Source organism: Balaenoptera borealis (assembly GCF_965194805.1).
Source record: "Balaenoptera borealis genome assembly, chromosome: 8".
In the NCBI taxonomy this organism is placed as follows: domain Eukaryota; kingdom Metazoa; phylum Chordata; class Mammalia; order Artiodactyla; family Balaenopteridae; genus Balaenoptera; species Balaenoptera borealis.
In genome coordinates, this window is record NC_138865.1 from 103,170,807 (window position 1) to 103,187,625 (window position 16,819).

Sequence of the window (16,819 nt, forward strand, 5' to 3'; positions counted from 1 at the left end):
CACCAAAGTCATGCTTACAGGAATGACTTTCTTGGTCCCAGGAGCAACCATAGGGCGCAATGCAAACAGCACCCGGAGTGAACCTTAAATATCAGGGGGACCATCTCTCAGTCCTTTCTAAGTTTTTTTAAAGAAACAGTCATGGTCTCAGGGAGGAAGGCTCTGTAGGGGGCATCTGTCGATGCCCATGGCCATCTTCTTCAGGTTACAACACCCCATGGTGCTTTGGGCTACAACCCCTCCTCCACCGGCCTCGGTCTTGGTGTTTCTGTCAATCAAAGGGCACCTCCCCGCCAGCCAATCAGGTGCTCCCTCCCTGGAACATGAATCTTGAGGGGAAGGAAGCAGAGAACAGAAACCATGGGGATCCCTTTCTTCCTGGAGACTGCACCCCGAGTCCCTCAGCTTCAATTCTGGGGCTGCCCACACCCTTCCAGTAAATTCTGACTTTGTGGAAGGTGACCAGGACCGGTTTCTGGTTTCTGTTCCTTACAACCTGAGACCCACACTGCAAAAGGTGCCCTGTGGAGCTTGGAGTCCTGGCAGCTGCGTGTGGCCATGCGCTTGGGTCTGGACCACTGAGAAGTTAACTCATCTCTAGTGTAAATCATCCGAGCTTTCTCTCTTCCTCTTTCCACTCTAGGGGCTACGGGGAACTAGACTTCAACCATAAGGGGGCGGTATCCCAGAGGATGGCAGACAGAGAGCAGAGCTGCCCCATCAGCCTAGACAGTCCCCTTTACTCTGCTATGGGAGGGGCAGATAATCTAGCTTATTTAAATCATGGTATTTGGGCTCTTGTTGCAGCAGCTTAGTGTGAATTATGGTATGTGGCGCATAGGTTAAAACGAAAAGAAAACCCTTCAGTTGGGACTTGAGGGAGAGACGAAGGCCAGAGCCCCTACAGGCCAACCCCCTTCTTCCAGCCTCTAAGAAACTTCCCTATTCTGGGTTTGGCAAGGAGAATGTGGTCTTGATGGCCAGCCCCCCATTCCCAGCCCTCCACCTCCAGGAGGCCCGGCGAGGCCAAGGCCCAGAGGCTCACCTTTTTCTCATCCCCGCCTTGCAGGAGGTGTAGGGCGCTCCTCCGGTCACCCTCGTGCTGCCGCAGGGTGCTGCCATGGGGTTGGGGCAGGCCCGAGGGCGGAGAGATGCTGCGGCCTTGGGGGTCTACCCAGGTGTAGATATGGTTGGTGACGTAGCCGCCAGGGATGCGCCCCGCTGAGTACACCGACAGCACCAGCTTCTTGGAGCCCTTGAGAGCCTAGAGAGAGAGAGAGAGAGAGAGAGACACGAGTTAGCAGGAAAGGGGACGGTGCGGGATTATCCAGAACTTGCTTCCTCTCAGGACCCCGCACACGGAGTAGGAGACCAGCTCCTAAGTGTCTTCCCTTTACTAGCCCTCAATTTTGTCCTATGGAAATGAGGACGTCTGTCTCACCCCACTCCGGCCCCCATCTTGAAGTAGTCCAAACACACGGAATAGGACCTCTCAGCATACCTGTGCAGAACAGAGTTAACCGAGCAGGCCTACAACTGCAGCCTTACGAGGGCCTGCTGGGCGGGCCTCTGGGAACTTGGATTCTGAGTGTTCCCACCATTCCCTAACTAATAAGGGCAGCTCGCCGTGCCTGAATTATTTGTGCAAACCATGTGGGGGTCTGGGATGTGGGTACAGACAGAGGTGCCCACCTCTGGTGCTGAGTCTCTAATAAGCATCCCCGGTAGACAACATTTCACACGTGTTGTTACAACTCCGTGCTGGAGGAATCAAGCCCATCCCGTGTGACTGCACAGACAGGACTCAGACGCTTCTGCCTGGTTTCCTGCAGACTTTGCCTCACGTGCTGCTCCTGTGCTCACTGTGCTGTGTAGCCTTTTGCTGTAACAAATCTTAGCCACAAGCACAATCATCTGCCGAACCCGTGAGCCCTTATGGAAACTGGGGGTGGCCTCGGTGACCCCGATAAATTACTAGACAAGAGAGTCAAGAGATAAAAATACTGATACCAATGGTAGCTTAACAATGATAAAGCGCCTGTATGTATGAAACACGCGGCTCTGTACCTGCTGTGCTTTATCTCCTGAAATCCTCATGGAATCCAATTTAGTGGGAGAGGGATTCCATGATTTAGTGGAAGAAAACGAGGGAAATGACCTGCCCGCACGGCTAGTATGGGGTTCCTTTCGTACAGCAACTAGTTTTGAGTGTGGATACCACCTTGACTCTACACTTTCTAGTCTGGGGATGGAACAGCCACAGGGAGAGGTGAACCCAAACACTGAGCCCTGGGAGCGGCCATGCTGCTTTCCCATGACGCACCTGTACTGACATGAAGCCCTTTATTCAGGGAGACGGTCACTTAGCACTGGGATTAACAGCAAACATACCCCTAAACCTGGGACTTCTGAGCCAATGATAGATAGTACCTGCACGTGGGAAAATTCACGCTGCCGTTAAAATCGCATTTTACAATCATTACAGAGTATTTGTAATGCCATGGATGTGTGATACATTTTAATGTTAAGTGCGGTCAAAAGGATATAAATCCTGTCTTACAGTGTGATCTCAGTTATGTTAAGAGAAAAATTACACAGGAAAAAAAAAATGAAACTGAGCAGTAACATGCCAAGATGCCAGCAGTGCTTCTCTCGGGGTGGCAGAATTATGGGTGATGATTATTTTGTCCTTCCTGTTTCTCAATATTTTCCAAATGTTCCAGAATGAAGGTATATTGCAATCAATGACAGAAAACAGCAATGTACATAAAAGGGTAGGGAGGCACTTAGCTCTCTGAATCTGTGGGGCACTGGGTTCTACTGACCCCCCAGTTCTGTTGGCAGACAAAAGGGGTCAAGGGTGGGGCTTTCAAAGACAGTGGGGAGCCCTGGCTGGGTGGGGCTGCCAGACAAGGACACTGGGCCACAGGACTGGACACCCTGACATCTGAACCTCTTCCAGAGGAGGATGGGCAAGCTTAATGCCAGTCCCGGGTGGAGGGATAACGAGAGGATGGCAGCTCTCCAAAATGCTGCTTGTGAAAAAGATTTCTGAGAAGATGAGCAGAGAAAGATTGTACAGTGTTCTTTTCACATTCCCTGGGACTTCCCTGACAGAACAGTTGGGAAAATAAAACCTCTGTGAAGCTAGAGATGCAGGATGGAGGAAGCCGTAGACCAAGTGGGCTTCTGCCAGAACTCAGGGCATGGGCACCAGCCGCAGAAGCCACTGCAGCCGCTGAGCGGTCTTCCCGACCCTTGTGCCCTGCCCCCTGCTCCCTCCTCCGTGAAGGCACTGCTGCGGCTCTGAGGCTGCTCCAACTGGCCTGCCTCTTCTTTGCTCCCTTCCCTGGACAGACGGTGAGTCTGAGCCCCATCACTCATCAACAAGGGCTGACCGAGCCTACTGTGTGCCGGGCCTGGAGAGAGCAAAGTGGGCATATCCTCGTGGCACCTGCAGCCTGGAGAGAGACAAGGCTCTGTCAGGCGCACAGTAGGTCCTCAGAAAAACCTGGTTGCCCTGACTGGATGAGAAAGCACATATATGGCCTCCAAAGAACCACAGCACGCACAGGCATCACCCCGCAGCCACCTTCCTCATCTGATCCGGAAGGCTGCGCTGGAATTAGGAACGGGGAAGCCAAGTGGAAAGAATGGACGTTGTGGATTTGGGCAGAACTGGATTTAAGTCGCTTCTGTCACTTGTAGGTCAGGAGCCCTGGGGCCGGCTGCTTCCTCTCTGAAAGCAGCACACGTGGGATGCAGACACTGCCCACCTCTCAGGACTGCGTGGGTTAAACGAAACAGTGTGCTTGAGGGCCGGGCCTCTGCACACAGTGGGGGGTCAGCAGGTAGCAGAGCCCACTCGCCTCTCCTCCCAGGAGTGTCCACATTGAGAAGGGAAACCAGGCGTAGATAAGCATTGCCCAAGGAGTTAAAAAAAAAAAAAAAAAAGAGGTGTCTGAGAGAATGAAAACCACCGCACAGTGCTTGATTTGTATTCTGTATCGCTGGCAATAGTGGCATTCTCTTGGTCAGTTCTATAAATAGGCAAGCAGCAACCTTGAGAACGGAGAGGATGTTAATGACCTTGATGAGAACACCACGGAGAGCTGGCGCCGGAGAGGGCCTGGGAGGTCACTGAGTCTCCCAAGTGCTGCCCGTCCCCAGTGTGGTACAGAAGGGGGACACTGGCAACCCGAGATGGGGAGGGACTGAGAGTGTACAGCCCAGACACAGGAGGCCAGCCCTGGACAAGCCTCTTCGCCTCTGCACCTCAGTTTCCCCATCACAAGCCTGTGGGACCAGAAAATCTGACGGCCACTCAAGCCTAGACCATTCTGGAACCTCTGATATTGGCTCTTTGGGGGGGTAAATATGGGCTTTCATTGGGTCTTGGAGAGCACGAATATCATCATCCACTGCGTCATCATGCATCTTTATTTTCCTGGCAAAACTGAAGAAAAAACGAGATTTCTGAGACAGCACTTTCCACATCCAAGCAGGCTCTGGGAATATGGTCTTGGTGCCGTGGCCATTAGAACCCCGAGGGAAGGCCTCCATCCATTGTGCTTTGACTAAACCTTGTGTGTCACGCAGGGAAGGCGAGGAGGAGGGGATGGTCTAGGAACTCAGTTTCTACTTTCTCATTGCCTTCTTGTTTCCTTTTTTTTACAAACAACCGCTTGCTTATTTTAAAAGGTGTCACTGAACGGAGGGGTTAATTCCTAAAAAGAGCTGGCTGGTGCTTTCTTGCCCTGATAACCCTTCCACCTGCCTCCCATACTTACTCACCATTGCTACCTTAATCCCCGAGGCTCAGGCCATCTGGAGGATAGTGTGCTTAGGTGCCCAGGCCATTCATTTCACAGAACTGGTGGCTTCTCTCACTGGCGAGCCTCAGTAGCAAGCAGCCCTATGCAGTAGGGTAAACTAGAAAGAACTCCGGCTGTGAAACCGAGACCCAGGCATGTCCCTGTTGTGCCACTGTCCTGCTGGGTGGTCGGGGGCTACGTCCTCCTCTTGCTGGGCCTCGGTTTTGCCAACTGGCAATGAACGGGTTGGAATCCCTGATTGCTAAGGTCCTGCCCCAAGTTAAACTTCAATGTCCTCTGTATTTAGAAGAAAAGAAGTTGCTATCAGGTCCCTGAACCAGATCTTGAGCCTGGAGGCTCTGAGGTTCCATATCAACTGGGAGGGACCAAAAGGGTTTAAGAAAACACCAGAAGGGCAGATGGAGCATCTCAGGTGTTGCAGGATGCACACCCCAACTCGTCACTATCATGGGCAGCAGAGGGACCTTCAAAGGGACCTGAGGGCTGGGGGGACACACTCCAATGGGACTACCGCTGTATTTCCCTGCTCTTTGTAGGCAGCTGCTTATGTGCGGTAAATCACATCCAAAAGCTACCCTAAAGCAGCCTGCGTGCTCTGCCTGTGACTGTTGGTGACTGTCAACCACACCCCTCTCCTGCTGCAGCAACCTGCAGCATCAGCCAGTCTCCTGAATCAATTGCTTATAAGTTGTGCCACCTCACACAAGTTACCAAACCTCTCTGTTCATCTGTTTCCCTCCTGTAAAATGAAGATCTCTTTTCTGCTCTCTCTTTAGGTAGAGGAACCCTATTAGCACAGTGCCTGATACTTTTAAGAATTCAATGAGCTAAGGCTAAAAAAAATCCCATGAGATCTAGGGAAAGTCCACTGCAAGCAAGAACCGTCACCAGAGTCCTCTGCTCCCCTGCGTGTTATCACATTTACGGATGAAACTCGACCGAGGGGCTTACCAGCATTCCACCAGGTCAGATCACGGAAATCTCGATCTGACCTGGCAGGTGGCATGGCTAAGATACGACCTATCACCAGATGACTACTCAGACTGCGTGCTATGATTGTAGAAATGTAAATTATATGTGTATGTCTTCAAACTTAATAACTTGCTACTTGGATTAATGCTCTCAGGAGGCAGCTCTTCGGAGCTGACTCCGATACCCCAAAATCACAGGCCAGGCGATAGAATTCTCTGCTCAGCAGAGGACTGAGAAATAGACTGGAGACGGCTACAATGTGAAGGGACTGGGGGGCGGGGTGTTAGCATGGCAGATGCACACACGCTCCCGTGTTCAAAAACATGCACCAAAGTGCAAGCACAACGTCACAAGACCATTAGACTATTGTCTGGAGGGGCAGGTACAAAAGAAGTGTTTCAGAAAAGTCTCGAGTAAGGACATATAATGGTGAGCCATCCAGCTTATTTCAGGGCAAGGTTTTCTCTTCTGGGGAACAGATCACTCAAACTCAGGAAGGGGAGCTGGTCTAAGACCCAGGTTAGTGATGGGGAAGAGAGGGAAGGATGGTGCTACCCTGCTCTTCCTGACCCCACCTTGCCTAGTTGGGCTTTGGGTTCAGACTCACTGGGCACCAATCCTGGCTCTGAGGTTGACCTGCTGTGTGGCACAGAGCAAATAACCTAACCTCTCTGTGCCTGTTTCTGCATTTAAAATGCAACTGTTGTAAGGATTATTAAGATAATGTAAACTACCTATAAAGTACATAGCACAGAGGAGGTAGTAAATGCACATGAATTCCCTTCCTAAGTCTGCCAGCTTCTTCTCCCAAACAAAAGCCCTAGAAATTTTCTAAACCTCCCATCTACATGGATACAAATACATGAGCAACTCTAGCCCCTCCCTCCCAACTTTCCTCCTCTTCAGAAACGTCCTTCTTTCCTTTAATCCACACTTCCTCATATCAGCCCCGCCTTTTGACACTCAGCCCCTTTCCCACCGCCTCCAGGAAGCCTTCCTAGATAGTGAGTGACTCCCCTTCTCGGAGAGCACCCAGCACACTTGTATGTTTTTGTTGCCATCTATACTATAGCCTCTGTATCACCTGCATACATTCTGTCTCTAAGACTACAAGACAAGTTCCTTAAGGCACAATGCATGTTCTGTTTTCTTTATACCCTCCCCCTGCTTCTTCTCCTTCACTTACTTACCCATTCATTCATTTCATTCATTTGCTCATTCATTCAAGATGTTCACTGGGCTTTCGAGATGCCAGGCAGCCCCCAGGAATTTGTTCAAATGAGGCCACAGAAAGAGCAGTGCACTAGCCTGGGGCTCAGGCAGCCCTGGGTCACCATTCCATGCTTCTGCACACTCACGTGAGCATACACACCTCAGACACACGTGGAATGCGGAGAGAGAAGCAGAAGAGGGAATGGTTAAGAGCCGCAGCTCTGAAGCAGGGCTGCAAGGATTCCCATCCCGGCTCTGCTACCCGCCGATGGCAACCTCAGGCAAGTTACTTAGCCAGTCTGTACCCCAGTTTCCCAGGCATAAGACGGGATAATAGTAGTATTATCTCACAGGGCAGTGGTGAGGATTAAATTAGTTAATATACATAAAGTGTTTAGTGCCTGGAAGATAGGTAAGAGGTACAGAAGGGTTAGGTGTTATTATTACAGAGAACCCAGAGTAGAAGTCTCAATTCACCATCCATGGTAACCACACACAGCTACATTCTGGTGTCTATCCTTCCCGACTTCTTGTGTGCATTTTACAAACACGTGGATGTTCACACACAAAACTACTGTTGTCTGAGGTTTACACAGGCTGACTCATACTTAAGATTTCATTGATATCTTTTTTTTTTCAGCTAAAAATATATTTTGAAGCTCCTTCCTCAAAAGATCACCTCTTCCAACACTACATGGCATTCCCTGGCAGAGATGCACAACCACTGAATTCCCACTCCCCTATTGCTGGACATTTATGTTGCTTCTCATTTTTGCCAGCACGAGCAATCTGCAATAACATACTTTTACGTGCATCTTGGAGCACACGTGCATCTAATTCTCTACACCAGAGAAAAGTGGAATCCCAGAGGCAGTGGGCTGTCTGTTTTTCGTATGCAACCCTGTCCCTCTCTGTGTAGTTCCTATAATTACCTGCAGGAGGCAGCACTGTGAAACCTGGACCTATAGGAGGCCTGAATGCCCCCCATCTATGGGCGCTGTGGATGGGACTGGGTGAGGGCTGTGCAGCGATCTTTTCCCGAAGCAGAGCTCACTGTGGCGCAGGGATCCATCCTCTTTCATGCCTTCTTCCACAGGCTCCAGAAATCTCCCCGTTTAGGCAAATCTTGGCTCTATCTTCCAATCCCTTCTGGGGACCAAAGTATTATAAAGCATCAAAATAAAAAGGTGGCTGAGGGGGAGGACCCCTCAAGAGTTTTTCAGTAAAAGGTATACTCACTAGAAAACCATTCCCAGACATAGTTCCACGTCTTCCTAGCTATGAGAGTTCAGGCAAGTTCCTTAAGCCCTCCAAGCCTCAGTTTTCTCACCTGTTAAATGGGGCTACTAATGCCTACCCTTATGGACATGTGTGGACAAAATGAGGACAGACAAGATAATGTACACAAAGCATCTTGCACTGGGCATGGCATATAGCAGGTGCTCAGCAAATGGTGGTTAATATTATCGATAACAGCAAAATTACTGCAATGACCACACGTTTTATTCTTCCCAGTGCACATATGAAGAAAGAACATCTGGGTGCTTAAGTGTCTTATGTAAGGTCACAGAGAGGATAAGAGGCTGGGCTTGGACTTGAATCTTGGATTCTCCAAACTCATACATCTCTTACCAGTAGTTCAAGAAGGTTCAAATAACACGAGGCCTATCCTACGTCTTGGCCTCACAAGATGGACAAGGAGAGGATCTGAAAAGGGAGCGTGGACTTACAGGCTGTAAATAAATGAGAGGCCTTGTGCTCTTGAACCCTGAACTGGTCCCAGGTGCAGCCATAGGCACAGGGAAGACCCTCCCCATTAGCCCCACTTTGAGGGAGGACAGAAATTGGTGTGTGGACTCTCTGCCCCTGTGGCATATTTTAATGTCATGAGAAAGTAAAGCCCTAATTAACACTCTGTCTTCAGAGCTCCTTCCTCTGCACCACGTTTTTGTCTGTGTTAATTATTACCTCTTACAGGGACCGCTAACTGCAACAGCGTTCTAGCCTCCTCTCTCAGCCTTCAAAATTAGTCTCTGCAGGGTGTCCGGACATCCTTTTAAAATGCAAGTGGGACCCTCCCTGCCCTGCCCCCAAACTCTCCCAGTGCCTCTCAGGCCTGCACAGCTGGTCCTGCTGCCCGGCCAGCCTCATCTCCTGCCCTGCCACCTAGCCTTCCTTATAGTATCAAGTGCTCCAAGCTATTTTCACGTACTGCTCCCCGTCCCTGAAAGTACGTATCTCAGCGTACTCACTTATATAAGTGATTATTTTATCCACATCTTTCTCAATAGATAGAGAAGACAGGAAATTCTTCTGGTTTGGTCACAGATGTATCAATAAATATGAAAGATAGGAGATGGTGGGTGATTCCACATAAAACAAGAGACAATGAAAAATGCAATTGAAATTGCCTTCCTCCTGAAATTGACTTCCTTCCTCTTGAAATTGACTGCCAATGAGGAATTTTACCTCTCCTGAAGTACCAATGAGTTCTCTATAGAATCTAAAAAATATGTATTAATTTCTCTTTTTGCCTTGGTTGCTAGGAAGCTCAGAATTCCATTTGATTATGAAATATCATTCCTATAAAGGCACCACCTCACACATGCCTGTGTGTGTGAACACGTGTGCGCGTGCGTGTGCACACACACACACACACACACACACACAATACACTTTTCAATATGGTTTCTGATCCCTCTTTCACGTGCCTCTTTCACAATATGCTTTTTAGGTTAAGTCACTCAGTTATTTTTGAAGTAGGAAGTAATATTAATTACAAATATATTAACAAATAAGTACATGGGATATGTAGAGTTTAAAGAGGGTGATAAATCACACCAGTCACATAGAAGGTGCTCAGTAAAACAACTGCCAAGTGTCTGAATGAATGCTGAAGGACATCTCAAGGATTAGACATCTTCTATACGTAGCTGGAAGCAGAGATATTTTTCACAGACACTTGGGCAGTAACTCTGCTTTCTCATCCTACCTCTCTTCTTCCACTTCCCAGAAATACTTTGCTGCTGCTGACTTTGGTCTAAGAATGCATGTCATTTACAAACAAAAGTCCAAACATTATCAGTCTATCTTCTTGTGGAATGTTGACATCAGCGGGCAGTAGTGTGGTAAGAATTAATGGTATCTCCAAGAAGGGCAGCTTAATTGCAGCGTACCTGACGTCTGTATGCCCATCAGGGGGCCAGGATCTGGGCAAAGCTGTGTCACGACATGGGCATCAGTTCTGGCTCTTTGAGGCCACTTCACCTCCTTGAGCTGGTGCACCCCAGGGAAAATCAAGTGGACTGCAGAGCAGCTGTGTGAGCCCATCCAAGACCCCCTCCCAGAAATGCAGCTCCACATAAGGGTCAGGAAGCACCATGACAACATATGTATGAAGCAAAAATGAAAGGAGGAAGGTAATTAAACCACTGAGGAAATGTGAATACATAGAGATAAAGGCCAGGGGAGATGGCAGAGAAGTGATGACTAGTTAAGGAGGGTGGGAATATCTGCATCTTCTTTTCTCCTTTTCAGTTTTCTTAATGATGTTTAAACTTGCCTTTAATTGGGAACTTACTAAGTAGATTTTCAAAAATCAACTGTGCATTCCCCTCATTCTCTTTTCTTTATGAGTTTGACCTTCTCCAAAGGCTCAGTGTGAAGATGCAGAAGGAAACCCTTGCTCCAGTGCTGGGAATGCCAGGATCCCAGAGGCTGGAACGGGGACCTGAAATTTCAAAACCCCTGCTCTCCAGTATCTTTGCCCCTAAATGTCTTAGCGAGCTAAGGCTGTGTGAAAAGGAAAAACATGAAGGATCAAAGAGAGGGAAAAAAATGTTGTCCTTGGCGATAATGCTATGAGAAATTTACAAGATAGTGACAGAGTGACCCTCCCTTTGCAAAACAATTCACAAGATGAGGACAGAGTGATTCCAGAAAGATACTGATTCCTTTTTACTGCAATTCTTCAATTATCCACTAAGCCTGGCTTTTAGTCTCTTATAATTTAAGTAAATTGCTTTACAAATGTTCTTTTAAATTTTGTCTCTTTATTCTTTTCTTTTTTCCTTTAAGGAGGAACTAACAAGATTCTAGGAGTCATAAATATAGTCACCAGATGTGCCTCGACGGGTTTGCAATGGACTGCTTTGCTGTCTAGAATCAATGTCCATAGCGCATCCATCCATCAGGAAAATCAGTTTATTTCAATATCATTTTCTCAGTGCACGAGTAGATACGTGGATGGGGAGTATTCTCCTTGCTGACTCTCCACATTCCCGTCTGTCATTACTTTCTGTGCATTCTCAGTTAATACGGGGATGGGCTTCCAATTTAATTCACCCTTAGACTGAAGAATCTGAATTCAAGGTGGATGAATCAACCACCTCCTAACAATCTACCCAGGAGATATGATAAAGAAAAAGGCTGATAGATTTGATGACATGGAGATGTCAAATTCTTGTGATTCAATGGGCAAAGAACATCAAAAAGTTATACACCAAATAAATGTTTTATATATGTATTATATATCTGTATATGTATAAGATATATGATATATTCTATACACTCTACTATATATTCTATATATATTCTATACATTCTATATATATATGTATATACAGCTATACAAACAATAAACATGCAAAGCAGTTCAACTTCACTATTTAAATTACGCAAATCAGAGTAGGATACATTTTGTCGATCAGATTGTCAAAAATGGAAAAGAAATACGATATCCAGTGTTGGCAAGGCTGGGGAAAAATGAGGCGTCTCATACACTGCTAATGTTGAGAGGACGGACTGTAATAAAAACAAACTCCTTCCCAAGAGCACTTTGGCAACATCCACCCAAGTCTTAAAAATCTGCCTATCCGGGCTTCCCTGGTGGCACAATGGTTAAGAATCCACCTGCCAGTGCAGGGCACACAGGTTCATGCCCTGGTCCGGGAAGATCCCATGTGCCGTGGAGCAACTAAGCTCGTGTGCCACAACTACTGAGCCTGCGCTCTAGGGCCCATGAGCCACAACTACTGAGCCCACGTGCCACAACTACTGAAGCCCACATGCCTAGAGCCCGTGCTCTGCAACAAGAGAAGCCACCACAATGAGAAGCCCGCGCACCCCAACGAAGAGTAGCCCCCGCTTGCCGCAACTACAGAAAAGCCCAAGTGCAGCAACGAAGACCCAGCGCAACCAAAAATAAATAAGTAAATAAAATAAAATAAAATAAAATAGAAATCTGCCTATCCCCTGAGCCAATGCCACCTCTAGAGAGACAGTCCAAAGAATTATTAGAGATGTGCTTAAAGATTAATGTGCAAGGATGTTTAAAGCAGAAATATGGATAATGTTTTTTTAAAAAAACAGTCCAACAAGAAGAAATTAGTTAAATAAACCATGTACCCCTTTGCTATGATATATTATGCAATCATTAAAAATCATTTTCGAGAAACATTTATCAAGGTGGGAAAACAGTCCTGATACATTGTCTGGTGAAAGAGGCAGGATCCATGACCACGTTCAGAGTGGCCGTTTTATAGAGGGTTCCCAGTGCAAATTTACACACACAGGCACACAGGGGACTGAACAGACAGGAATCAAATTGTCCACAGTGACTGTTTCTGGGTGGAGGGGATTATCAAGATCTGGGGGGTTTTTTCCTTTGTGTTTTTCTGGGGTTTCTAAGTTTTCTAAATTGAACCCGTATCTCTTAGGTCATTAACACACACACACACACACATTTTATTTTTAAAAGCCCAGACTCCTCTACTCCTCATGTTTCCTATGAACTGAACAAAACGGTCTTTGATTTACCCAGTCTGCAATGGCCACCAGTCTTCTACACAAGGCCGAGGAGACTCTGTCCTCATCCTGCCCAGATGGCAGACAGCAAGACAGATTCAAGCCTCCACCATCCAGTGAGATGATTTCATAAGTTACAGGTTTATCCTAATGGGGGTTGAGGTGAGGTCACAGTTATCTAGTTAGGGAATTTCCACAGACTGCACAAAATAAAATCCTGACAAAGGTCAGGGCATGGTGAGAGAGATAAGAGAGGGGGACAAGGAAGGGAGGCAAGGAGTGCCCACTGCCACCTCTGTACCTAAGGTTTAGTCAATGACATGCATAGAGCTTTCCCAGGAAGGGGCAGGGCGGCTGTGGCCTGGGTGGTCTAGTTCCTCATGGCTTTTCATGCCAAATGGAAAAAATTGGGGAAGAAGCGTACATTTACTAAACCCCAGGTCTGGCCAGCACCGGGGCTTACACCCCGCTTCTCAGAAGCTGTCGAGAGCAGTGGCCAAGAGCAATGCTTTGGAGGCATAAAGAGCTGGGTTCAAATCGGGTCCTGCGACCTCCCATCTGTGTGCAGGTGACTGGTCACTTCCCCTCCCAGATGCTCGGTTTCCTCTCCCCGGGGGGCTGTGTGAAGAGTCGGTGTGTGAAGCCCGAGCAGAGTTCCTGGTGGCACACAGAGGACCCTCCACGTGGCCATATTTATGAGTGTGCTCAGTATTATAGGCTTGTAAGCATCTTGTGTGCTATGTATTTTATACGAAGTAGAACATCACCTGGTAGGAAAACAGACCCAACACAGTGGAGTGAACATAGTGGGTAATCATTCAATGTTCAAATTAATAGATGTGCCCAGTGCTTCAATACGTTACCTGCAATGCCATCAATATCCCTATTTTAGAGATGAGGAAATGGAACAGAGAAGTTAAGTAACTTGCTTGCCATTTGACTATTATTCCCATCACAATTTTATTGAAGAGGAATCTAAGAATCAGAGAGGTTAAGAAGCTTGTTCAAGGCCCTACAGTACAAAGTGGCAGAGCTGGGCTTCAAACCCAGAGCGTCTGGCTCTAGAGCCCAGGTTCAAGCACAGAAGGATGTTGCCTCTTTCCGGTGCTGGGGTGATGGATACATTCCCTCAAGTCAACAAAATCTGGGTTTAAATCCTGACTCTGCCACTTTCCATCTTTGTGACAACAGGCAAGTGACAAATTCTTTGTAGTTTTGCAAAATGAAGCAAATAAACGTGGTACCTACCTGACAGGGCTATCGTGATGTTTAAGTGAATTTATATATACAAAGGTTATTATTGTCCGCAGAGCAACACAAGAAAACACTAGGAAGTATATACCCTGTGTCACAACAGAGTGAAGGAGGCCACTACCCGGAGGAAGGGGAGGGGAGAAGGGAAGGTTTCTCGCGGATGGGGCAGCTGCATGTGGGCGGCAGGGCTGCTGGGAGGATGCACTGGGGCCGCGGATGTCAACGGGTGGAGAGAAACAAAGCCGTGTTTCAGAGGAGGGCGTGCTGCTTGTCTGGCCAACTGTGAACTGCACTTGGGAACAGCCGGAGAAAAGGACTGTCTGTGGGTACAAAGGGATCGGATCATGGGCAGCCCGAACATCAGGGTGAGGGGCTCGGCCTCTGCCCCACGGGCTCCCAGCTCCGGTGCGAGGCACTAGGCAGGGCATGGCTGGATCAGACCCAAGTTTAGAAAGTTCACCCTGCTTCCAGGGTGCAGAATGGACTGGGCGGCAGGTGAGCAAGATGGGAGACAGACAGACAGCAAGGAGGCCTCTGAGGCCCGGCAGTGGCGACGGCGGGGGAGGAGTGGTTTGAGACCCGCTGGGGAGAGGTCAGCCCCAGAGAGTCTAACCCCGCCAGCGCCGGTGCGATCCCCAACGGGGACCATGGAGAAGAGGAGCAGGTCAAGTTACTAACTTGGGAAATGTCCACGATTTGCAGGTGAGTGGAGAGGTGCCATCAGAGGGTCAGAGATGAGCCAGGGCTTCCAGGGCAAATAAAGTTGTTGTTAATACGAGAGAAGAACTGAAACTATAAATAAAAATAAATAAATAAACTAAAGGGAGGACAGATCCTGTTCAGAGACCACACTGCTAGGAGATGGGTGAAGAGACAGACATTTGGGGGAAGAGGGGAAGGAATTTGTGGGCGATCTGAACATCCTGACGTGCCCAGCAGACTTAAAAATCTCAGGATTTGGAAGGACTCTTGGAAGGGGGAGAGGGTTCAGGAGAGTTGGGGAAAATCTGGGAGAGGTTTGGGGAACCCAAGAAGAAAGAAGAGGGAGGCGGAAGAGAGATGAAGAAAAGCATAAAGGTCATGCTGGGTCCAGACACACCAAAGGACACCACACCCTCCATCTGGGGCCAGGAGGATGGAAATGGCAGAAGGAAAACCCCTCCCCAAGGACTTCTGAGCGAAGCTTCCCTGCCTACATGGGAGGTTAATTTCTGATAGCTGGACCACTTTTCTATTCTTTTCTTTTCTTAATCAGAAACCTCTTAATGAAGTCTAGAACACCATTGCAGAAGTGGTTCAAATAAATTACAGGGTTTTTTTTTTAAGTGCGGATGCCCATGTTGTCAAATCACCACTTTCACCTGCATTAATTGCTTAAATGGGTTCTGGAAACAGCTAACTCCTCTGCCTCCTCGTCAGGGCCCCTGGGGCGCCCAACAGGGAAGGACGCTGGGGAACAAGGTTGGGCATGCAGCTGATCAGGGGACAAGGCTGTCACACGCTGGCCTCTGGGCCATGCATCTGTCTTGCCTCCTGACATTTTTAAGGGAGGTCGGGGCATACAATTCCATTCAATCCCTGGGCTTGATTACTGCTGTAAAATGAAGATGCAGATGCCAACATCCAGATAGGAGCAATTACATTTTTAAAGAAGCTCTGTCTATGTGGGAATATTGATTACATTTAGTAAATGACTGTGCAATTCAAATATCTACAATGGATCACGAAAGCCCCAAGTTCCAGAGTTTTCTTCCAAATACATTTTTTCTTTGTTTTTCAACAGGCACAACGGAAAACTTTCAAAGCCAAGCTAATTCTGTCGATAGCATTTTTCATTTCAATCCTTTCAGTGGGACCTCTACATCCTTATTTCTCAAACTTTTGATGTGCGACGGCGTCAGTGACCTGTTTGTAAGGACGGGGAAACAGGCTCACCAGTGCGGGAGTCTGAGTCACAGAGAGGCAAAGGGAGTTGCTCAAGGTCACAGCCAAGTACACTGTCAGATGAACCCAGGTCCATCTCCAAAAGTTACCTCTTGGGTACAGACCTCCCTTCCCTTGATTTTCCAATATATCAGCTGACCTTGCACATCTGGAATTGTGCTCCGAAACAGCTAAGCATGGGGACAGGCTCGATCCACCTTTCTGATCAAGCCTTTATGTGGATATAAATGGGGGTGGGATGGGGGGAAGGGGTGGAATCCAAAAGAAAGATGTGCTTCCCAAACCTCAGAGTGGTTAAGACTTGTCTGGGGGGGGGGGGGGACTTGTTAATTTGTGAATCACCACTTTTAAGGCCCCAACACCTGGGTGTCTGGAAACACACTTCTGATGTCACTTTACTGTGTTCTTCCCTGTAGCCTGCAGCTTAAAAGTACCGTAAAGAGGACAGCTTGGGACCTGTTTATGGGAGGCTGATCTATTTGCTTTGCATTCAAAGTTGAGAGGATGCTGATATTATGAAAACTCAGGTAGAAAGGAAAAATAACTATGAAACTGGCTGCCAGCTGAAGCAGTACCACAGCCAATTTAGTAGAAGGAACACAAATTCTCAAAGGGGAAAGGAGGCAAAGGGGCTAGGACTGGAAAAGAAGAAAAAAAACCATTTATGCATTCTCAGGTAAAGCAGCTTTGAAACATATATGTGATTAGTAGGAACTTGCCCTTCACCTGAAACGTTGAGGTTTCTTGAAACCTGAAGTGTTTCTTTTTTTTTTTTTAATAATAAAAAGCCAAAAGAT

General features: G+C 47.7%; 1 protein-coding gene across 5 annotated transcripts in view; it reads right to left on the reverse strand.

Moving 5' to 3' along the window:
• WHRN (whirlin) overlaps window positions 1-16,819 on the reverse strand; it is a 92,055-nt gene that overhangs the window by 62,791 nt on the left and 12,445 nt on the right. For all 5 annotated transcript variants that reach the window (XM_082403902.1, XM_082403901.1, XM_082403900.1 and 2 more), the window contains exon 2: window positions 1,046-1,264. In XM_082403902.1, the coding sequence (XP_082260028.1) occupies window positions 1,046-1,264 (219 nt within the window). The remainder of the gene's footprint in view (window positions 1-1,045; window positions 1,265-16,819) is intronic.